Source organism: Herpailurus yagouaroundi, unplaced genomic scaffold (assembly GCF_014898765.1).
Source record: "Herpailurus yagouaroundi ecotype Mexico unplaced genomic scaffold, PumYag 159, whole genome shotgun sequence".
NCBI lineage: Eukaryota > Metazoa > Chordata > Mammalia > Carnivora > Felidae > Herpailurus > Herpailurus yagouaroundi.
The window spans coordinates 72,319,963-72,344,874 of NW_024412400.1; the positions used below are offsets into that span (position 1 = coordinate 72,319,963).

Consider the following 24,912-nt stretch of genomic DNA (forward strand, 5'->3'; position numbering starts at 1 on the left):
TTCTTCATTTTAGATATAAATTCCTTTGTAAACAGGGACTAATAATAATTCTTATATCACAGCTCTGTGAGTAAATGTGTGAAATGGGCCTGGATTAACTATGGTTTTAGACGACCAGGGAGTTAGATTTCTGTAGGTACTTTTAGATGTAAACATTAAAAATTATAGTCTTAATTTGATAAAAATATTTCTAGAAAGGCTTTTGTCCACATAAAAATGTCTAAATGGAAAAACAAAGGAAAAGGCAGTTGAGAGGGCTTATCCTTTTAGGTAAGTCTATCTATCAAAGATAATATTTTTTTGGAGCCTCTCTCTTCATGAAACCTCAGACTTATTTTCTGGAGAAAGTACTTCTAGCGTTCTCAGACTTTTCTCAACATAGGAATAAAGAAATACCAAAGAGGAGGCTGTTCAGAGAGACCCTATGGCGTCCAGGACTGAGGTATGGCTTCTCCTCTGCCTCATAAGGTCTGTGTTTCTTCCACATCTACTGTCTTGTTTCTGAGCACACATCAAACCCAGACTGATGGAGTTGTTACATCTGCCTAATTTCCATAACTGAGCTGTTCCTGTGGCTTTCTTGCATAGATACAAATCAAAAAGGAAATAACAAACTACTTTCTGAGTCTGTGTTTTTCAAAATGGGGCACAGTTTAACTGTTGGGAAATTCTGGGGGTGGAGTGGGGGATGGTGGCAGGTCTCTGGGGTGAAGAGGATAAAGGGCCAGATTTCAGATATCATGGGAAGGTAATTTAGGAATTGAAAGTTTTTTGGTTTTGCTGGAGATAGGGAAGATGAAACAAGAAATATCATGAAATCTTTTCTTATAAGTTCTGAGGTCAGAGGCTATGTCTTACTCATACTTATATCCTTCACTACTTCTAATAGAATGTTTTCATGTACGAGGGGATCAATAAATGCCTACCAAATGGGACAGTGACTTTGCAGAAACTGAGGATGTAAAAATATCTACCTCAAACTGTCCAATTTTGAACTGCATCTTCAGTTGGATGAATTTGGGAATCATTATTTTAGCCATACTAAGTCCTATTTTATTTGTATTTGTATAAATAAGAATAGCTTCTCATATGCCCCCTCCTCATTTTCAAACAAATTTGTGGTTTTCCTATGGTGACCTGAGAATAAATCTTTTAGGTCCTAAAGGAAACTTGCAAAATGAACTGAATCTCCCAAAGAGTTCCTCTAAACTTTGCTTCCAAATTGTAGACCAATCTATTCTCTCCTTATTCGTTGGTAGGATATGACTTATTGACTTTCTCCTAGAGTTACTTCCTTCAGTTGAAAAATACTTTATGAACTTACCTCATTTCATCATTTTAGTACAGAGTATATTGATGTTAAAAAATAATAAAAGGTGAGTCAAAAGGTTTCCATTTTTTAAAATAATTGAGTTAAAATAATTGCAATTTGGATTAATCAGATGATCACATCTGAGTTAAAATGACCCACTACATTAGTTTTTAGGGCCTTTGTCTTCTTACTTTGTTTACATTTAAAATTTTCATTTCTTATTCTCCTTTGTTTCTCTTCTCAATATTTAAAACACTTCAAAGCCTTTCTAATGGTCAGAGATTCTTACTTCTCTTTCAGGATCCCATTACTGGCACATTGTCTGGGAACCTTCTTCAGCACTACGCAGTGAGTGTCTTCTTAGAGCATCTCCTTCTTGCCATGTTTTACCCAGTCTTATAACTTTAGTTTCACCTGTTTTTTCCCCTACTAGACTATGACCTCTTTGAGGCTAGAGACCTTATCCAACTAACTTTTGTATCTCATAGTAGCAGTTTAATAAACATTGACTGATTTACAGTCTAAATGAATGGTGAATTGTACAAAAGAATGATTACATGGGCATCCCCAATTTCATACTGGGTTTGATCAACTCACAGACAGGCCAGTGGTCCTCAGAAATGTTTACCAAGTTCCTGGCAGGCTTTAAACCATTGAATCTAAGTCCATTTTCTCCCTGGGTCATGCCTTTTAAATGTTTGGAAACTTAAAGTTATCTAAAGGTTCATTTCTAAATGCAAGGCTTTTACCAAACAGTCAAGAATGCAAAGCTTGAATGCCTAATGAGAAAAATAAGGGCATAGGCCTGCCCCATGCCATTCTTGGAAGAAGGACATGGCCCAGTGCAAATGGGAGGCCAGTGATACTTCAAGAAAACATTACTACCTCACTCAGGAATTTATTTATTTATTTTATTTTATATTTTATGTTTTATTTTATTATTTTATTTATTTTTTGAGAGAGTGAGAGAGAGAAAGCAGGGGAGGGGTAGAGGGAGAGAGAGAATCTTAAGCAGGCTCCACCCATGGAACTGGAAGCAGCACTTGATCTCACAATTGTGAGATCATGATCTGAGTCGAAATCAAGAGTCGGGCGCTTAAACCGACTGAGCCACCCAGGCGCCCCTCACTCAGGGATTTTAATTCAAAGATTCAAATTTGAAGATTCTGAGGGAGAACCTTACATGGTCAATGGACATAGAAACAAAAGGAAAGAGGAGAAGTAAGAAAGCTGTGCACTTACATGTAGGGGTTTCCTTGTCACCCAGAATTCACAAAGACTATTGAACATTTATACTTTCCTTATAATCATAGGTTGTGAATGAAATATTCTGTCAAATGCCTTCAATTAACTTATGGCTTAGACTGGTCAGTTGATGTGTCAACTATTAACCACCACAGGATCAAATTGGTTCTTATTTTACATCCAGTGTTTAGTATTGCATGGAATGCAGACAATAATATCAGCTTTACTAAATTATTGCCTCTTTGAAAACTTTATCTAAAAATGCATTTGCCTTAGTTCAACTTGATTTCTCTAATTTCAGTGTTAACAATTAAATTATTATGTAATCTAAGCTACAGGGGAATATTTAACCAAGATGAAAGTATTTTGCTTTTAAATACTGCCTGTTACTTAAGCTCCAGTGTATGTTTATATTGTTTGTTTTGTGACTTAAATATGTTTATTTATCTTTGAACAATATATTGCTTAGGTATTTCATTAAAAAGTACAGAGCTAAATAAAAGTTTGTAATAATTTATATCACCAAGAATTAACACCAGACCAAAATACATTTTACAATGTCTGTAAAGGATAATAATCCATTATTCCATAATTTTTACACTTCAGATTGTTGATCTCAAACTGTTGTTTTAGTTTAAAGTAAAATGTTGTTTTTATTTTTAAACACTTTAGTACTTAGTAATTTTAAAAGTTCAAACGTTAAAGTTAGTAAGTTAAAAAACAGTTTACAAGTATCTCATATTTGAACTGTTAATTTAAAATGTTTGTAATAATATACCATGTATCTTACCTCATCTAAATAAAATTGAAAAATTTAAGATTGTTTTGTTTCATATAAAAACATAAATATGATTTTAATAAGTATATCTCTGCATTTTGAAAATTCATTTATTATTTGTGACATTGTTGATGCAAAGTATGTGTCATTTTAAAACAGGTTTTCTTTCATAATTTCATAATTGAACTACTTGTTTATGGCTTTATTAGTCCTATGCAAGTTTAGAAATTTGTGTGGTGCCCATCAAAATAGTGACCATGTCAAAACTAAGTTAACTGACTCAATCCACTGAAACCCCAAGACAACTAATTAAATCATTAGGATGCATCCTTTAAATATTTAGACTTTGAGAGTTTTGTCATGGTAACTCTCACACCCGACCAAAGTAATTTCTTGTGAGCTAGTAATCGTACTAATAGTTCTGCTCTGCCTCCTCCCCCCACCGCAGTAAAGGATAACCATGTAATAACTTGCAACTCTTTGACTTGATCTAAATGTCAACCAACTGACTATATTTTCCTGACAGGATAGTTAGACTTAAAAAATGTGAATCTGTTCATGGGGAAATGAATAGATATTACTGTTTACAGCTTGGGTAGTCCTAACATTGAGGCAGGCAGGAGAACATAAAGCAATTATTTCAAGTTGGTAATAGAAACCCAAACAATGCTATATTTAGCAGCCTTGAGAACATTTTTTCCAATCAAGGACATTATTCTTTTTATGTTTATAAGACACAAAAATAATATCAGTATCTAGGTATCAGGAGTGGGGACAGATAGAAAAACAAGGGTTGAGTTTGCCCAAAAAAAAAAAAAAAAAAAAAAGAAGAAAAAATTCTCTTAGCAAGAAGAGATCTGAAACACACACTTTTCAGATATTACACTCTATAGATATCTTGCTTAAAAAAGTGCTATGGGATGTGGTTAAAATGGAAATTTCTGATGGTTCCTTATGAGAAAAAATATTTGCTAACAATTTCATTTTCATAAAGAATAATAATTTTTTCTATGATATAAGCAATCTTTTGGCATATAGTTGTTCCTTCTTCCTCAAATTGGATTAATTTATACTATTACAGTCTAGAGGAGTGCTGTGCAATAGAAATACAATGAGAACTTGCTAATTAAAAATTTCCTGGTAGCCGCTTTTAAAACATTGAAAATAAACAGGAAATAAATTTAATAATATATTTTATTTAGCCCAATGTATCCAAAAACTGATCATTTCAACGCGTAATCAACATAAACATTATTAATGCGACAGTTTATATTACTTTTCTTTGAATAAAATCTTCAAAATCTGGTGCGTATTTTATACTTTTAGCACATCTCAATTATGGGTAGTCACAAAACACTCAATAGCCACACATGGCTAGTGGCTACTGTATTGGACAGCACAGGTCTAGAGAAACTCTTTCCCTCAAAGACTTGAGGACGTGCTGTTTTTTCTTCAAACCTTTCATCAATGCACACTTGTTTACATACTGCTTGACTTCAAGTGTTAGTCTAGGACAGCATGAATCTGAGCTTCTATGAAGTGCTTAACATATTGTTTGCTAATACAGAATTAATAATGAAAGTAAACAAAAAGAGGAATTCTCAGAGGGCCTAGCAATTTCTGAATTCGGGTCATCTGGCCAACTCTCACGTTTTAGTTCAATTTGTTCAGTGTACTATAAATGACTTCACTGGATTATGTTTGGTTAAATCTCTCTAAAAGTGATTGTAATAATCACAAAAAACAAAAAATGCTGCAATAAAAACTATTCTACACTTACAACCTGTTGACTGAACAGTTAGTAAACAAGTTAGGACTCAGTGTTTCAAGAACTTATTTTGTACTTTACCAATTATGGTTACTCTAAGGACATTATCGAGAGAGCAGCAATTAGTTTCAGACACATCTGGAATCTATGAATGGGCAGCTGGCATTGACATACCAGTGATGAAGATGAGTCAATGTAGTCAGTAGTATGTAGCACTATGTCAGAAGGGGCTATACAGGGGATGCTTGGACAGACATATTTCAAGACACTAATACATTCACACAGGATAACAAGTAAGAATGTGGTATGGTACACGGATTGGATGCTATGGTTGCTATGAGAAGTACTCACTTTTTCAGATCATTCTGCTGCTTTTTGGCTTGTGCACGCCACTGGTGCATAGCAGGGAAGAAGCCACTTGTGTATAGTGGAAAAAGTATGTCAACTAATAAAGCTGTATTTGACTGAGAAATAATTGTATCATAGCTGTCACTAAATTAATTCCATAAAATTATCATCACAACAGATGCATTACGTTTTATGAATCAGAACTGTTTTCTGATTCATAAACTAGCCAGTATGCAACAAGAATATGATGCACCAAAGAAAGCATTACATAATCTTCATGCAGTAAAATTGTAACTAGAACCTCAAAAACAGTTAATGAAACATTAGACAGGGATTAAAGAAGGAACTTGCTACACACAAATGTTCTGAATATGAAAAAATGGTAATCACAATTTCTTTTCTAAATTAAAAAAATAAAAAATGTATTTTGTGTTAAATTTTAAATTCAAGTGTAGGTTATAATGGTAATTTTGGACCTTTGAAAGGGATTACTGGAAAGCACGTAGCATTGCATGGTTTGGGGGAAAGAATCTTAGGTCCTGGGGCCTGTCCTAACCTGTGATAATCTGAAATGATATTGTAGTACAACTATGCCAATGGCAAATCTGGATAGGTCTTCTACTGATGAATATGGCTCTGTCGTTAGCCAAGAACTCCCAACTAGTTCTCACCTCCCTTAGCATTTACCTGAGGAACTCTGAGCTGCGTATTTTGGACATGGATCCTACAAAGGGTAGGAGATCAATGTAAAACTGTACATGTTTTACTATGTAAATTAAGTAAAGAATGGAGACGTTGGTAAATATAAAGCATATTTCTTTGTAACTACCACTATGTGTGACTGGGAAGAAGCATCTCTTCTTTATGGGTAAAAATCTCACAATATAAAATTTAACCCAAAGTCCTAGGAATCTTTAATAATTTTTTTTATTATTCAATTTTGATTGTTGTATGTTGTTATGATTTCCATTACTTACAACACAGTGTTTAGAATAAAATAAAACCACACATGTTGGCAGCAGCTGGGGATGTGATCTGATGATATTCTAAAAATAAGTTGCCATAATTTAGCTTTTGATATAAATGCCTTTCATGAGGACTGTAAATGGACATGTTTCTAATTCTAGACATGTTCATATAATTGGAACTGAATCACTGCATTTACTATTGCATTACAGAAAAAAGAAATGTTTAAGATAACAATCTAATCTAAATTATAAGATAAATGCAAGTAAAAATATTTTTCATTTAAAAATTTAAAACTGATAGTTCCACAGAGTGGTGATGAGTATACTATACATATTTATGTGGATTTTACAGGGTGTTTCAAAAGTCCCTGAGGACATACAGGATTCACAGTCTCAGCGTGTCTTTGCATACAAATGCAAACTTTTTTCTATACTTGTAATAATAAATGCTGAAAATGGCTCTCATGTGTGTATAATAGAGATGATATTTTTGTTTTCAAGGTCACTAAGTATAAGAAAGGTCACAAATGCCATTTTCTGCATGGGGACTCAGGGACTTCTGGCTCATTCCTGTAAATTAGGTATCCACATAAATATGTATAGACATATATGTAGTATGCATAGTCACAACATAAATATATTTAACATTTAAGAAAATTTAGATATTCTACTGGTAAACTGACATATGTATACAATAGAACTTGTATTTATTCACAGGAATTTGATTTTTTTTTTTTTTGGTTGTTGTTCAAATGTACCATTAGCTTAATTGTTATTTCTTTCCCAAAGTTGTTAACAAGATTCCTTTATAAAGAAGCAACATGGTTTACTTGCACATACATTTTTTTAAAACTAAAGTTGAGTAATGAACATTAATATCCACAAATGACTAAATGATGGAATTTTCCTTTTTTAGCAATTTTGGTTTTCATTTTATATTGTATAATTATTTCATTGAAACTGTGTTTTTTAAAAATTGGTTCAAGTTAATGTTTTTTTTTTTTTCTTTTTGCTAGTTAGAAATCACAATGTCTGATAGATTAACATATGTCAGCTTCCTACAGGAACCCTATGGGTCTGCCCACCTGTGATGTCATAGTAAGGAGGGGCTTTTCTTCAGCAGACTCCTCCCTCGGTATCTCCTTCATCACCATGGCAACAGCCTTATCTGCCGCCCTAGAGCCTTTTCCCTATAACAGTGAAATCAACAATGACTTGTGTCAGGAGAAATCTTTAACTTATTATTACAAGATATTCTAATGTTTAAAGAGCAATCCAACATAAATGAAGAGGTAGGCTGCTGCAAGTGAATCTTGAGGCTTTTGGCTGAGGAGAAAACACACAAAATCTGAAAAAAGATTATTTGTGAACTTTTAGTTACCTACTTTTTCACCTTTACAGCTGACATATTTAATTTTAACATAGTATTTTATATGTATAATATTTTTTAAAGCAATTTGCATGGCATGAACATAATTTTTATAGTATTGATTTAAAAACAGTATGGATTGTCTATTATGTTAATTTACAAATTGTTCCTATAACATTCTTAAATGTTTTGAATGACAGAGTCTGCATCTGAGATCGGGATTAGGATCAGTGTCTGACTCCCACAGAGGGGTTTTGCTGGGTGGTCCCTAGAGTCTGTCATTTTTTATTGGATTGGGCATAAAAAGAGTAAAAGTGTCATAAAACTTCTAAAACTTCTTCAGTGGCTTAACATCACAGAAATTCACCCAGCTTGTGTATTTTGTGGAGATAATATGACCTTGGTGAAAAAGTCTGCAATTCTCAATGTTTTTGAGATTGAAGAATTTTAATAGAAGTTTAGAAATGTCTTTTAATTGGAGAATCCCATAAATCTAGGTGTAAATAAAGGATGGTTGATAACTGAGGCACTGATATATGTGTGTGTGTGTGTGTGTGTGTATATATATATCCCCACATTTTTTGTTTCCCACAAGCAGAATTTGGGACTGTAAAGGGGTATACTGGCTTTCTGTCATTTTAGTTTACCAGACTATTAAGTTTTTGAGAGTAGATATGGCATAATGGAAAAAACAAAACAAAATATCACCTTCCCAACCCAATTAGAAACATCTTATACTATGTAAAAATTAAATAATCTCTAACCATTTTAAAAACAAAACGTCCATTTTCTCAGGTCTCTGGGCAAAGCTTCCCTAGAGAAAATAATTTTATACTAAGAGCACATATGAATATCTGTGCTGTAAATCTACTTAAAATACAAATGTAGCATATAGAGATATCATAGGCAAAGATACAAAAATGAACATATGGGGGTTTGTTATCTGAAAGGTAATTAAGAGCTAGAGTCAATAATAACTCCAGAGGTTGATAAATCTTGATAGTTTCCATGCAGCAAAAAAGGATGGAAGTGCATTATTATCTTGGGCTTGCAAGAGGGCTTTTAGGTATTTAGAAGATAGGTTTACTCTAGGAAGCAAAACTGTCTATTTTCTCAGGCATTGCTTCTCTAAAATGTAATGAGTGGCAGCTTTTACTTATGAAAACAAAGAAAAACTTTCTCTATAGATTTTAACATGTGTGAATCTCTTTACAAGGCGGAAAGTTTCTTTGGTGTGTTTTGACTTAAGAACTAACATTACTGAATGATAATGTGTTATCTCCATGATGGAATATCAACTACTAGAGATTTTATTAGCACATATAACAGTAGTAATTTCCATATGTGTTCTGGAAAGTTTATATGGCCACAATCTTTAGAATAACTGACTTCTGGAAAAATAAAGAAAAACAATGATTTACTGCATAACAAATTGGGGTGCATAATGATCCCAGGTTTTTTCTTTATGAAGCAATGTGAACTTCCTAAAACAGAGATGCATACAATTCTGAATTCTGGGAAAATATTTATTATGGCACTATTAAACTATTTAACATTTTTTCAAACTATAAACATTATTTGGATGAAACATTACATATTATAAAGTGATATCGCTTTAAAAGCTACACTCATTTGTAGACTAAATATAGTTTAACAAATATATTTGCAGCTTATTTTTTTAAAAGAGCAAAATCATTTGTGAAGAATTCTTTCCATGCTCCAAGAAGTTCTAATAATATAGCAATAAACAAAGTGGCATGCTTATATTTAAATTCCTAATATATTTAAAATAACAAGGTATACTTTTAAAATAATAATAATAATTCAGAATCTGTTCTTGGGCTAAGAAAAAGATGTCAATTGATAAGCATCTCAAAAAATTTCAGGTCAATATTTCAATATACCATTTATTTGAAATGCTACCAATCATAAACTACATACAGATATTTTTCACATGTGCAACTATTATAGCTAGAATTAGCAACGGACATGCCATTTCACTAAAACAAAAAACAAAACAAAACAAAAATTAGTCCTTTCATGCTGAACTCTAGAACAAAGCAGTGGTCAGCTAGAAAGGATGTATAATAAACACATGCGGTGCTTTTTATTTCTTGCAGAAAAACCCACCAAAGCCAGGGTCAGGTCACTTTTTTGAAGACAGTGCCACTTTTTCTTCAAGGTTACACCTACTACCTGAAAAGAGTCATGACACCCATGTTAGTGCCTGCTAGCAACTTTTTTTCTTTACACCTTTTGGCTTTTGAGTTATTACCCCACGAGCCTCACTGTTCTACAAGTGTAGTACCGTCGGAGAACAGAACGGGAAGGTCCGCCACAATGACATCTCCATGGTTCCAGACAGAGCGTATACAACCACTGGCAAATCAAATGAATATGCTCATATAGCAAAGCAAGATTTCCCCCAGACCATATTGCCACCTCCACCTGGTATCTTCAAATCAAGCTGTGTTATCTCTGACATGTCCATTTATCTTGTGGGGGTAACACTTCTAGAATTCAGAACTTGGCTGATAATGGATTTGGCAATTCAGGGAACGATACTACTCTGCTTATCAGCAGCTGTGCAGGGCTGACAGTGATACACCCATACAAGTTTTTTTGTTTTTGAAGTCAGTGGCTTAAAACATTGTAAGAAATATGTATGCATAATTATCTAGACTTCAAGCTCAATTTTCTAAATATAACCACACCAAAGACTCAATGTTAATCTATTATCTGAAACAATACAGAGAGAGCAAAAATGAAATATGTGCTTAAGCATACAAGTGGATTTAGAGTACATTAAGCCTGTATGCTTCTGTGTAATTCTTAGCAACAACAGAAAAGAATAGTGCAATGTTACAAGTTGATTAGCACATTGGGACACCTTCCAGCAATTTATTTCAGCCTATTTCTTTTCGAATAATACTTCAAAATCACCTTTCCTCACTTCCTTTTTTAATTTCTTGAGATGATATTGACTGTTTGGAAAACATCACCATATGTAGAGATTTCTATTTTTCTTGGTGATTTTCTGTAGAAAAATTTCCAATATTCTTTTTTTTCTTTTATCACTTTGTTTCCTCACCAGTGGTATATATAAAATAATCACTTTTCTAACAAATAATAATTCTTGAGAACAATCTTTTTGTTAACTTCTATTATAAGATCAGGCATACATGAATGAAATGCAGATAGTACAGCAAGTGACATTGACATTTATTAAGAAAATCTAATTTTGGCTCACTTGTCTGTGTTAACATAGTACATAAACAACAGAGTACAAAGTACTGAAGTCACAGGATCTTCGCAGGCTGGACACCAGGCTGTGAAAGCTACCAGACATCTTTGGATGTGGAGGTATTGGCTCCAGGCCGGTCTCATAGGGAGGAGAACTAAATTATTTGGAGAAGCTGCTATGTGCTGGGTACTCTGCTAGGTGTTCTACCTATTTTTACTTGTACCATCACATGAAAGCTCTGTGGGGCACGAACTGTCTTTGCCAGATTGATAGTGAGGTGTGTGTGTGTGTGTGATGGTGTGATTTGGCTGAAGCCTCAAAGCCAGTATGTGGCTAAACCAGGACTGAAGGCACAGCCACCTCCCAGACTGTGTGCTTCCTTCTCTCCCACATCCGCCTCACTGATTGCTATAAATGCAGGTTGTTTACACCACTTAAGTTTCGAGAAGGAGCCACTTCTCAGTATAATCGCAGAGTGTGGGTCTAAGGAAATATTTTTGAAAAACGTTTTCTTCAGTGTGCAACGGTCAGTAAGAATCAGCCATCCATAACTTCACTCATGAGTATATTTTGAATGAAATGTTTTTGTTTCTGTTATCATTATGGAAAACTAACCTGCAGATTTCATGTATATACATTTCTTTTTATTCCGTAGATCTTATCAGGTTTATAAACTTTAGCATCACTTTAATTCTTATTAAATGTTAACTTGATGCTATTAAGTGCCATCTTTACTAGGATTGTCCTGAGGTTTTGGGTGCACAAAATACTTCAAGTATACAATTCCAAAGTTACATGTCCCATTCATAAGCAATTTTGTAGTTGCAAATTCTATTACTGCTACTATGCAGATTGTAACTTAAAAATCATTTTTATTATTCTTAATCTATCAACAATAATCCAGAGTGCCTTCAACAGAGGTATTCAAAAGTAGAAATGGAGAAAAAGTAAGTTAGGGGAAAAGTAAAAGACTATAATACTAAACATCACTGTTAACCCCAAATTATCTAATATATGAATTTAAAAAATAGACTTTCTTTTGTTATAATTATAAAAATTAATACATGCTGTTGCCAAAAATTAAGAAAAAGCACTAATAAAAAATAAAAATAGCAAACCTGACATTTTCATGCATTTTCCCAAAGTTTAATATTTACAATATTGGAGATTAAACAGTTTTTTAGGATGAATGTTTTAAGAATAGGCAAACTACCATCAACTTTACAAGTTTGAGTGTATTAAATATATTTCTTCATATATACATGTAGGCAAGCAAATACTTGCCACTGATATTAGTTTAACAACGTTGTTTTAAATGAAATGATATTCAGTTTTGCATATGCTGAAAAATGATAAATCTCATAACTTCTGGACCCTGGACTTAAACGCACCTGTAAGAAGCTACCCACAAAAAAGCTAATTTCTGATGGTTGTCTTGTCTCTCACGTGCAGAGACAGGATAACCTTTTTTTACTTGGGAAGATAAATGTCATGGTAAGTGTCATTTTCCAACATGGGAAAATGTCAGAAAAATGCTTCCTGGTATCCTCTGAATGCTGGTGATCCCTGCCTACCATATTGTGTCCTTTCCCATTTTTTGTGTTCCTGTAGCTTTCTTCAAACTAGAGGAGGGTTTAGACCAGGCTGGTTCTATCAGTTACAGTTAACTCTTCCCCATCCCCTCCTCCAACAGAATAATTTTAAATTTTAAAAGCCATACAAATAGAACTAAATTTGGGTCTACTGGCCAATCCTTGTTTCTAATCATATAGAAGAAAGCACAGATCCAGATGTAAACAACTAGGATGCATGGACAGAGATTCTTAACTAGAGATTCATATATAGAATTCACAAATCATAATGTATTCACTATTAGTTCAGTGAGGGCTTCCATATAGTTCTTCCTTACTATCCTGTTTTTCTTCCACAGTATTGTTTTTCCAGATGAGAGGTACACTCTGCTCCAAGCCATCACTATTCTAGGAACTCTAGAAAGTCTTTCATTTCTCCTATATAATGGTTGTGCCCCTGGTGCGTGTGATGTGCTTAACAGTCACTTCCTGTTGTGCACTTCCAGACTCTCCAGGTGGTGGGGCTGTGCAGGGAGTGGGTTCAAGAAAGTCATGGATAACAATCTCTATGGTTGTTAACTCTAAACCTCCACCCACAAAAGTCACCAGGATTCTGAGCCCCCCACATGCACATTCACGCTCCTTGGCCTGAGTGATTGGTGCAGAGGGATATTGACTACCATGCGGCCCTAGCACTTTTGCCTTCATGGGTCCCTTCCTCCATTAAAAAAAAAAGAAAAAGTCAAAAGTCTCATCTTATGACTGTGTTGTTATAAAGACAAACGTAATCCAGGCTGGATTTATTATTACACATCCATTATTATAACAGTCATTTTGGGGGCTCTGATTTTAAGAGAGATTAAAACATTTTTATGGGCCCTTAAAAGCATCTAGTGCCCTATGTACTGTGTCCACAGTGCCTAATGCCTACATTGAGCCCGGGTCATGTCTTTTCAAGAGTCAGTGTGGGGGCGCCTGGGTGGCGCAGTCGGTTAGGCGTCCGACTTCAACCAGGTCACGATCTCACGGTCCGTGAGTTCGAGCCCCGCGTCGGGCTCTGGGCTGATGGCTCAGAGCCTGGAGCCTGTTTCCAATTCTGTGTCTCCCTCTCTCTCTGCCCCTCCCCCGTTCATGCTCTGTCTCTCTCTGTCCCAAAAATAAATAAAACGTTAAAAAAAAAAATTAAAAAAAAAAAAAAAAAAAAGAGTCAGTGTGGCGTCCCCAGGTCTGCTCTGCTGTCATCTATGGGGGCTCTATTTTGGCGGTGGTTGTTCCCACCCTAACAGGCCCCTTTGCTATGGCCAGTGCTATCACTATTTTTGTTAGGATTCAGGGAGTTTCCCCTAACAGTACTTACAAATCTTATTGGGTGCCCAATCAGTAGCTTTTATCTTGTAGTTCTTAAAACACACTCAGAAAATCTGGAACATTTAGGCCGGAGGCAGAAAACATTGCTGTGTAAAATTGATGGGATTCTTAAAATGTAATCTCTCCACACCAGACAGCAAGGCTAAGCACTTCATTCTCTCCTGCCTCAGGGTGTGTTCCTGACCATCCAGGAGCACTTCTGAGAAAGTTGAGTCACGCTGTGTCTCTACTTTTATTAAAAAAAAACAGCCCTCAATGACTAGAGTCACCAACTGGTTCCAAAGTTTTCCTCACTGTTTTTTTCAATTTCTGTTCCTCAAGAGAGAAACAGCACCGCCCTGCACTCCAAATTCCTGAGTTGTGCATGAAGAGTAGGCTCCTCCCAGGGACCTGGTTATAATCCTCTATTTTGTAAAATGGTTTCTGATTGTGCCTCATCAAAAAACTGCCTTGTGTGGGTGGAGACTATGCTTATTTCTTTTGAACCATTTTGTACGATTAGGTATAAAATAGACACTCAAGTTTACTTAATAAATACAAGTATTAGATGCTGTTTTCAAGTTATTTAAGATACTGAAATCACATAATATGGGCAACTTTGACAGGAAGTGAATTCTGAATTAGATAAAAAGTCTTAAAGACATTTAAATAAGTTTCAAGCATCTAAATAAAAATTCATTAATATTAATAATATGTTGCCAAGTAAATATGTTTGAAATTTGCTCTGAAGGACAGATAAGACTTATTTTTAATTAACAAGATCCATTTGTCCACAATTTACCATTTGTTTGTTCTGTTGAGAAGGTTAAACATTCTCCCGCCTAAGCCTAATTGTCACTGTGTCCCTGGGGCTTATTTACCTGTGTGCTTAGCAAGCTTTCTTGACAAAAGGTCAAGGTGACAGCACTCGGTTCTCATTCACCTATAACCAGTGATGAATTGGTTAAGTTTACTATCACGTTTACTCTGACTAATGTGGCTCTAAATTACTTAGCACCTATTTTATCTCAACATTGAGATAAATATAAACAATATATATTTACATATTTTATTTAATATATATTTATATATTATGTAAATAATATAAATTTGATAATTAAGAAGTAAATGTAGAATAAAGCATTGTTTTCTTGTTTTGTATGATAAATCCAAAATTTGTTATTTAAAGTTATATTTTATAATATATTTATATTTTAGAGACTTTTAATAATATGTGAAATACACAACCAAAAATGTAATCTTAATTAAAGGTTACTCTTGTTACTTTCAGTCCCTTGTTAAATATCTCAGATGATTTGCAAAACAAGGTACTTTTCTGGGGTTATTTGTAAGAAAAAGGAAACCAGTGAAAAACACAAAGTCCTAAAGATTACCTTGTTATTATTTTCTTTTTGAAAAATGTCTCCCCAAATATAAGTACTCCAGACTGCTTGAATCTTACTGGCACAAATGGATGGATGTCCCAACATTCAAGAGAAAGTATGATAATTATTCTTCACCAGCATGGGTGCTTAGAATAGTTGCTTCGACTAATCTGAATCAATGGTGCTTTGAGGGTAAGGAAGTTGAGACCTGGCCTCTTTCTGAGAAGAATTAGGAGAAGAGGTCTTGAGGTCTGGTTTCTAAGCATATGCAATAGCCAGGTTAGTGCAGTATGTAAGATCTTAGACTGTTGAAGGTAGGTGGGAAGGAAACTTTGGAGGAACCATGTCACAAAAATAAAATATGGTTTCTTTATCATCTGTCTTTTCCAGATTTTCTAAGATTGGAAAATTTTCCAAAATAAATACAATAAATAAGAATCCTTGTAGGTAAATATGTGGTTAAGACCATGAAACAGTTTCTGTGAAACTTACTAATCAGTGATTAGATGCATCCCCCAACTTCTTGCCCCTAATAAGTAATATATCCATATACCAAGTCACAAACAAGTCACAAGAAAGAATTTCATCCCCCTACTAAATTGGAGACCTTTAAATGTTGACAGTTATCTCAGAGCAAAGAGACTGAGTCCTCACACCCTTTTTAAAATAGATGGAAAGGCCATATATTAATATATTGCTACCAAATTATTGACTTCGAGATAGCAAATTTATCCAGCTGTCACAAGGAAGAATTATACTGCATCTGTTTTTTTTCTAGAGGAGGACTATTAGCTAGTGAAGTGGAATTTGTCCCCTTTATTAATGTTTCAGGTAAATTCTATTGCTAATTTTTGAACAAGAGTAGTGGACTTGGAGCCTGAGCACCCAGTACCCTTCTTTGCGGCTTTCCTCATTTTCTGGAAGGTGCAAGTGTTTTTACCAGCATGTTCCCCAGTCACCAAATGCTCTAGTTTTATTGACATAACTTAAGAAAAGTAAATTAAGAAACTAGGCCAATTCTAGCCAAGAAAGTCTCAGCTAAGGTATTCCATCTGCCTGACTTCCCTGAAACAGCTCTAAGAGAGAAGCTGAGGCTGTGGGAATTCCTATTCTAAAATTCTGGATCAGTCTCTGGCACCTCTGCTTACCTAGATAGTCCTCTGGGAGTCATTGGTAATGTGTGGGTTGGCTCCTCCCTAATGCCTCCCTGACTCTTGAAAGGGAATGAATAGTCTCTCTCACCTTGTGGATAAGAGTTAGGGAAAGAATGAAGAGACCTTGGAGCTGTGAACTCTAATGAGTGTGTGGCCAGGTATGGTTGAAGGGATTACCAGTTAATTGACCCCGTGCAGCCTCCACAGTCTGTGGAAGAGAAAGAGGGATGGCCATGCGGCATGTGGGCAACCAACACTGGGACTGAAGTCAGAAGACAGAAGTTTTAATCCCAGCTCTGCCTTTTATACATTATTTTCTCTAAACCTTCATTTTACTTTCTGAAAATCAGATATAGTACTTCACAAATTTGTGAGAATTAAACAAGATTATCTATGAAAGCACTTGCACAATGCCTGTTACGTTGTAGGTATTCGATAAAAATTAGTCAACTATGAACTGTTATTGCTGAGCTCATGGGCTCCATGGCCTAATTGTCCTTATGAGATGGATGGCAAAAGATGCAATATTATGTTTATGAGATTCATCCATGGAGTAAGTGTTATGACATTCTTACCACTACGCAGTATTCCATCATCTGAATATACCACCATTCATATGAATGAGTATTTATCCATTCAACTCTTGATGGACATTTGGGTTGCTTCTGGTTTTTGGCTAATGTAGAAAACATGTAATGAATTTGAGTTTGGAAGCCACAGAGAATATATGAGGAGCAAAGAACTGAAAACTAGAGGTGTAAAGAGTAAACAGACTTCCATAACAGCAACAGAGGCAGAGAATAGTCACAGTACATATAAGAGGTCTTATCCATGAGCAAATTAAGTCTGAATCTCTGCAGTCAACAATCCAACACCAGGGTTGGGATGACCTAAACCAAAAGGGACTAGTAACGCACAGAAATCAAGGATCAGAAAGCAAGACTGGGACATTGAATCTAGCAACCAGTGGATAACGAGAAACCAGTTTCTAATAAGCTGGTATTAATAAACGTTATGGGCTGAGCTGTTCCCTCCCACCCCCTTCCAAATTCATATGTTGAAGGCCTATCTCCCAGTACCTCAGAATGTGACTCTATTTAGAGATACGATTTTAAAATGAGGTATTAGGGCGTTCTCTAATCCAATATGAATGGTATTCTTTTAAGAAGAGGAAAACAGGACACAGAAGAAAGACCATGTGAAGACATAGAGAGAAGACAGCCATCTAGAAGCCAAGGAGAGAGGCTTCAGATGAAGCCAACTCTGCCAACTCCATGATCTCAGACTCCTGGCCTCCAGGACTGTGAGAAAATAAATTTTTGTTGGTTAAGCCATGCAGCCTGTGGTACTTGTTATGGAAGCTCCAGTAAGCTCACAGATTAAGTAAACAACTACTGATTACAAAGTGGTCTTCCTTTGGTACCTCAGAAAACTGTTTAGAAATATCCAAAGACAATCAGTATGTAGCAGGGTTATTTATAAGCTTTCGCAGAGAATTCCTTTTGTTACTTCTAATCTGCTCAGAGACTTCTAGATACTGCAAACTAGACATTCTGAACGCAGGTGGCCACAATTGGCCACTATTGTCGTGTCCTGTCAGGGACTATGACCTACTTGTCAAGGAGAATTGCCTAAAAGAAACTCAGATGAAGATCGTGCCTGGAGTAGTCAGCCTGCGCCAGCAGGAGCTGTGCTTCTCAAACTGAATTGAGGTTTCTGCCACATGACCTCAAATAATAGTTTGGAACTTCTTGAAAAGAATTTTCTTGTAAAAAAGCATTTTACTTTTAATTTCAAAATCTGACTTGTCCAAGGAAGTTATTTATTCCCAGCTAAAAGTTTATGAAATTATATACATCTTAGAGACTTCAATTAGTTAATATGTACATCAGTTAAAATAGTTGATATGTACATAAATATAGAACAGTTGAAAAAAATAGAATAATTGGGAAGTAATCATGTATTACAGGTAGGTTTTGTTTGTTTTTTTTTTCTTTCCCACAAGCTCTTGCTAATATCTCTGCAGTTTATTTTGTGGCAGGGCTTATGGCTTGTCTCTGGCTGTCAGATAATAGCCTGGACTGTTCTGTATGAAGACGTCAGCTTGGGACTTTAAAGGAATCAGGATTTCTGGAGTGCCTGAATGTTTTAAATGAAGTCAGTTTTCCTCTTTCTAATCACCATAAATCTGTAACTCACATTTCTATTATTATGCAGGTGACACATAAAACAGTTCATTTTACTCTTCTGTCAAACTTTCCGGCTAAAATCACAGTCCTGATTAACTCCAAATGTAGGACACTGTTATAAATATCAATAGATGTATGAAATTTGCTCTTGAAGTTACCACTTAAAGACCTATTAAAAAAGAAAGAACAACCTCTCAATTCTCTCCCCTACCTTGTGTATGGACACCCATGAAGACGAGAGGCTGTGTTGAAAGGACAACCAGGTGGACCATTCAGCGAGTCAGTATTCCAGTGGTTTTGAAGCCAGTGTCTCTATTGTGTCTAGACCCATGTCCTGTGCTCTATATTACATGTTGCCTTTTTTGGAAGTTCTCCTTCAACAGACAAAACGGGAAGGGAAGGAAATGGCTCAAGCTCCTACCTTTCCTTTGGTATTATTCCATTTGCTCATCTATCCACTCCAAGCTGCCAAGGGACACTCTAACCCAGTGGTGTGTGGTAACATGGCTTTATATACATATGGCTACTGAGGCTAATTAGTTGAGTTCTGTGTTCACAGAACATGGGGCATGAAGTTGGAAACCCAGGGTTTAATACTCAGAAACTACCCTTTCCGTTCTTGTGTGACCTAAGGCAGAGAATTTTGTTTTCTCTAGGTTACTAGTGGGAATGATACTATAAACTGCTTCACTGACTCTGCAGGGTTTTTGTGATAATCAACTAGGTGATATGTAAAAGTGAGCATTCAGTAGGCTCTAACAATTCTATAAATCAGCCAAATCTCATTTGTTAAGTAAATTATTTTCTATATGTATTTGAGAGTCTGTAGTATCTAAAAGAACTATTTATTATTTTGAGAGTAATTTGATAATGCCACACTACAATGAGATGAAAAAGTTAATGAACTTGCCTTAACAATAAAAATCCAAAGCTAGTCTAGATCTGGCCAATTCAAGCAACAACTGCAGAACTCCAAGGTACCATTAGATTGCTAAAGAATTCACAGGGTGTTTTATGTGCTCTAGGATTGACAAATATAGAGCCATATTAGGAAATGTATTCAACCAAAGTTATATAATCACAATAACAAAGATGACTCTCAACTTTCAAAGTCTAAGAAAGGATTCAGTGTAGAGAACCTTGAGATTATTGAAACATTTCCAGCAGTTCTAAAAGTATATATTTCTACTAATTAGTTCATTGGTTTGTCTGATGAATTATTAATAGGCACCATATTCATATCTTGTTTCTAATTCTGAAGAACTAGAACAGTTTGATGAACCATTTAGTTCACAAAAGTGTTGGGTCATTTTTACATTTTTACATTTTACAATGTAATTTGATAATGTTAATTTTAAGCTGCCTATAAAGTTTTTCTGAATCTCTTAAAAATAGATTCTCTGCTATCCTCTAAATTTTTTTCCTCCAAACTCTGAGATATATATATCAAAATAGATTAAATTAACATTTAAAAGAGATTTGGCCTAAACTCATTTCATCTTGCTAAATAATACAGTATGGTCTTTCAAGTTCAAAGATAAAAAAGCAACTACATGGTACAGATATTTCATTAGACTGAGTGAAATTACACTAATTGTAGGTTGATGTTATATGTACAGAAAAAAGTTAATTACTTAACATGAAGATCCTAGTTGTTTCCATATCAACATATGTCAAATTTTATACCCCCATTCTTCAAAGAAAGAATTTGGTATAGTATATTGCACTTAGTGATGCAGAAAGAAGCAGGAATACATTTTAGAAACATTTGCCGCTTAAAAAAAATTTTTTTTTCTCCTTTAGTCAATCTTGATGTGATGAAAAATTTCAATTAAATATGACATTCAAATGGCTGTGAGTGTTCTGGTTAATTGAAACGCTGTCGTGTATCACTAGATTAAAAACACAAAGATTTCTTTTTAATTTCTTAAACACTGCTTTTCCTCAAATGTTACCATCAAGACGATCAGTTATTTTATTCATTTTTAAAATGTTTTTATTTTTATATTTGAGAGAGAGAGAGTTCAAGCAGGCAGAGAGAGAGAGAAAGAAAGAGAGAGGGGGAGAGAGAGAGAGAGAGAGAGAGAGAGAGAGAGAGAGAGAGAAGCTGAAGCAGGCTCTGGGCCAACAGCAGTGAGTCCAATTTGGGGCTTGGGCTCACAAACTGTGAGATTGTGACCTGAGCCAAAGTTGGATGCTCAACTGACTGAGCCACCCAGGTGCCCTAAGAAGATCAATTATTTTAAAGGTCTACTTCCTGTTTTTCCCATTAGTTCATCACAGATCACAGTTGCTTTTAGGTATAACACATATATATTCTGTCATACTTAAATGTATGTATTGTATATCTATCCATATTTATATCTATACCCATATGCAAATCATGGCCAACTTAATGCAGCAGTGTAAAAAAATTGAGATTCATTTTCTAGTGTTATTTCCATTTATAATAAATTGTGTACAGACCTCATTACAAATGTGCTTTAAGAGATTTTAAATTTCAGTAAAAACACAATGTACTCTGTTGTAGAACTTTCTATGTTAAAGTCATCAAGATTTAGAAATTCCAGAAATATTTTTTTCTGCCTGACCTTTCCAACAACTTTAAAAAACAATTATTTCAGTGGGCTTAGAGTTACTCTGACCTTTTCTTTGAAAAGGAGAAACGAAGTTGTTTGCATTTTTCCCCTCATTAAAAAAATTTCTTGTCTTAGAGAAGACTTAATTGGAAATAGAAGTGGACTTCTTATCTTTGGATATTTTAATACCATAGTGATTTCAGGTACAGCAATGACACAAACTATGCCCCAGTAAAAGAAAGCGACTGACAGTTTTTGTAAGAATTTAACTTGGATTCATCCATTATGGAGCTTATTGTCCATTTAAGCCTCTCTTAATTAGTACTGTAGAATTTTACTCATCTGTTTTCAGTTTAAACTCTGTGAAGGTTTATACTTTTATTTCAAAATCACATAGTACCATATTAATATTTTTATCTCTTTCCTCTTCTTCAAAATGAACAATGAAATTAGGTACTTCAGGACTCTGGGATCTTTTATCAATAATATTTCTCTCCATATGATACTGCACAGGCAAGAGCAAGGGTTTACAAAAATACACAAACTGGATTTTGCCTTTGATTAACTTGGGCTTCAGAAAGTTGATGTCTCACTAACTTTTAGAAAGCTTTTAGAAAGTCAGTATTCCTCAGGGCATCAAACTTCCACAGAGGACAGTCCAAACAGTAGGAGTTGCCTGGCATCATAGAATGTTCTTCCTGGAAAGGGGGGGGGGGGAGCACTTTGTGCCTGTATCTCTGCCTATGTCTGTAGAATCTTTTTCCATCACTTCCTGTCCTGTAGCGCCTCACTTGGTAGCTTTCTGCACCACTCACCATGCTGGTTAAGGCTGTATGGATGCAAGTTTCTGGTCTCTGCAGAAACTGTTCCCTTCATTTGGAATTCCCACCTCCTCATCTCTTCCTGTTGAATTCTATGTATTCTTTCATATCCAGCTCAATCACCATTCTTCTTTGTTAAGGTCTAGACTGTGATCTCCTTGAAGTTGGATACTGAGACTCATATTCTGTTTTGTGTTGCTACAAGCACAGTCTTGTGAGTACAGGGGTGTTAAGTGAAAAGCTTGTTGAATGAATGAAGGCATGAAAGGATGAATCGATGATATATAGTCCTGCCTACCTAAGACTTCTTGAGGTTTCTTCCAAACCACCTCCTCCCCAAACTCTTCCACCAACATCTCAGGCAGACTAGGAATGGCTCCTGGCTAAGAACGTAATGCAATTTTTAGCAGTAATAATTTAAAACCTTTTGATCTCATTTCAGTAGCCAAGGGAAAGGCTATTATGAGTTTATGGCTCATCCATGGACTTTTCATATTTTCTGCAAAGCCATTTGTGGGGGTGGTTGGAAATCATACTTACTTTGGATTAAAATATAGTAGCAATTTGGAAGAGGGAGAAAGGAGAGAAAGAAGATTGGCTTAAAAAACTGCAAAATTAGGGGCATCTGGCTGGCTCAGTTGGAAGACCATGTGACTCTTGATCTCGGGGGTCATGAGCTTGAACCCCACGTGGGTGTAGAGAGTGCTAAAAAATAATAAACTTAAAAAACTTGCATAATTAAAACAAATTTTTGATGGTAAGTTAGTCCTCTCTTCAACCTCCCTCCCCTTGCAGTTATATCCCCAAACCTTTAGTGATATCTGCTTGAGTTACAAACATCTGTAAGATGTAGCCTTTTGCTTATAATTGAAGAATAGAGCCAAATTCCACATTCAAATTGACAAGGTGTGGAAGAAGGAGAGAAAAACAGAGAAGTAACTGTATGTTTTGTTCAGTGCTATATATGAAGAACCCAAACAGTAAATGACACGGAATGGGTGCTTAAATATTTGTTGAATGAATTTTTAAAAATCCACAAACCTAAGACTGGTAAAGCAGAAGTAGGAGCTTAGAGCCAGAGAATTTAGCAACCTTCAAATTTGCAGAAATCTTGTGAAATGATGCGGGGATGGAGAGGTGCTGAATTTCACAGTGCAGGAGAGCTTTGAGTCAATCTTATCTTGATCTCAAGATTTAGGGAGACTCAGCTGGCATAGAGGTTAAATAACGCAAAAGAGAAGAAACTGTAACTTGAATCAAAGATGTCTTAAGGAAGGACTGGTAGATGTCCGGTGATTTTGAATGAACTTAGTGCTGAGAGAGTATGTGGAGAAGACACTGAATTTTGAAGATTACTGGAAAAAGTTGAAAATTGCAGTGATGTATTACGTAGAAATATAGTGGTTATGTGTTCTGCCTGGAGGAAGGCAAGAGAACATTTTCTGACTTTCCGAGTGAAACAATTTCCTGAACAATGTGAGAATGAAGGGGGCACAGAGACAGTGTTAGAGAGTCACCCCTGAAGAAGAAGGCTTTGTGCATTTGATGTGTTCTTCATTTTAAAGCTGCCAAGAATAAAATAGTTCTTTACTTGACATCTAACAATGAACACAGCAATTTCTACCTCTGAGGAAATTACTCAGAACAGTAAACTTATCTGAAGAGCGTCATGGTCCAAAGAAGAAATGAACATCAGAGCATCTAGCTAATAAAAATAACTACCAAAATGATATTAAGCAAGCTACAAAGTTTCCAACTGAATTGTCATGAATACTTCTTGAAGTGGATATGATTATATCCTCATTTTACAGAAAAGGCGCTTGAAGCTCACAGAGAATACCTTGCCCAAAGATAGGTCTCTAGTAATAGCAGTAGTAGTAATGAGCAGTAATCACTTACTGAGAATCTAAAATGTACCAGGTACTGTGCTGAGTACTTTGCATATATTTCAACAGTACCTAGGTCACAACAACTCCTTAGGGTCCATATTTTTCTTTTTTATAACCATTTACAGATGAAGAAACTGAGACAGAGTCAGTGGGAGAACTAGTAAGTGTCAGAGATGGGAGAAAAGTCCAGAGTCTGTCTGTGTTTTTGACGGCTATGTTTTATTGTCTACTAGAAAGCTGCGATTAGAAGCCAAGCCTGTCTGTCACAGGGGCCCACACTGTGAGCCATGCCTTTCTACTACCACCATGTTCTACTCAGTGATACCGCGGAACTTCTATTGCAGTTTATGTCCTCCTTGGACAAACACACTGGATATCAAGTAGCCACATGTGGATAAATTCCTGTTGTTACATAGGTCAAATAGCTGGAGGGTATGGTGACAGCCAGGATTTGGGCACAGGCATATTCAACCCCAAGTGTATGCTCTTTAATTTGTACTGCACTAGGTAACTTTTGTGAAAAGTCCTGAAGACACTATGGCAAACCAGCTTTTTCAGTGTCATTGAAGTGGATAGTTTTTACTGAACTCCCTTTCTACCTCCCTCTGGACAAAGAGGCAGAAAGTCTAAGTTTAAATGCCAGCACTCCAACTTACAAGGGTGCAAATTTGGGTAAAGTGACCTTTCTGAGCTTTTCCGTTCTCATCTGTTAAAATGGGAATAATTATACCCACTTTACAAAGCTGTGTGGAAGAACTCAGTAAAGGGAGTGAACACTGTAGGCACTTGATAGACAGTAGTTTCTTCTCTTTTCTTTCCTTGCTCCTTTCTCTCTCATCTCTTTCTTCTCCTGGGCAAAGCAAAAGGTATCACCATTTTTAAACGCTATAAGCACCGGGCCAATTAGTGTATATTTGTGTGTACTGATAAGACTTATCCACAGAC

At 35.5% G+C, this 24,912-nt stretch overlaps 1 protein-coding gene across 12 annotated transcripts in view; it reads right to left on the reverse strand.

Annotated features, from left to right (window-relative positions):
* The window catches only part of PEX5L (peroxisomal biogenesis factor 5 like), a 228,479-nt gene that overhangs the window by 93,293 nt on the left and 110,274 nt on the right, over positions 1–24,912 (reverse strand). For 5 of the 12 annotated variants that reach the window (XM_040480840.1, XM_040480837.1, XM_040480843.1 and 2 more), the window contains one exon: positions 7,505–7,609. The exons of 4 other annotated variants lie outside the window; for them this stretch is intronic. In XM_040480840.1, the coding sequence (XP_040336774.1) occupies positions 7,505–7,609 (105 nt within the window). Of the gene's footprint in view, positions 1–5,454; positions 5,521–7,504; positions 7,610–9,918; positions 9,985–24,912 lie in introns of those variants that run through there. 3 more of the 12 variants (XM_040480834.1, XM_040480839.1, XM_040480846.1) reach the window with 2 other exon arrangements.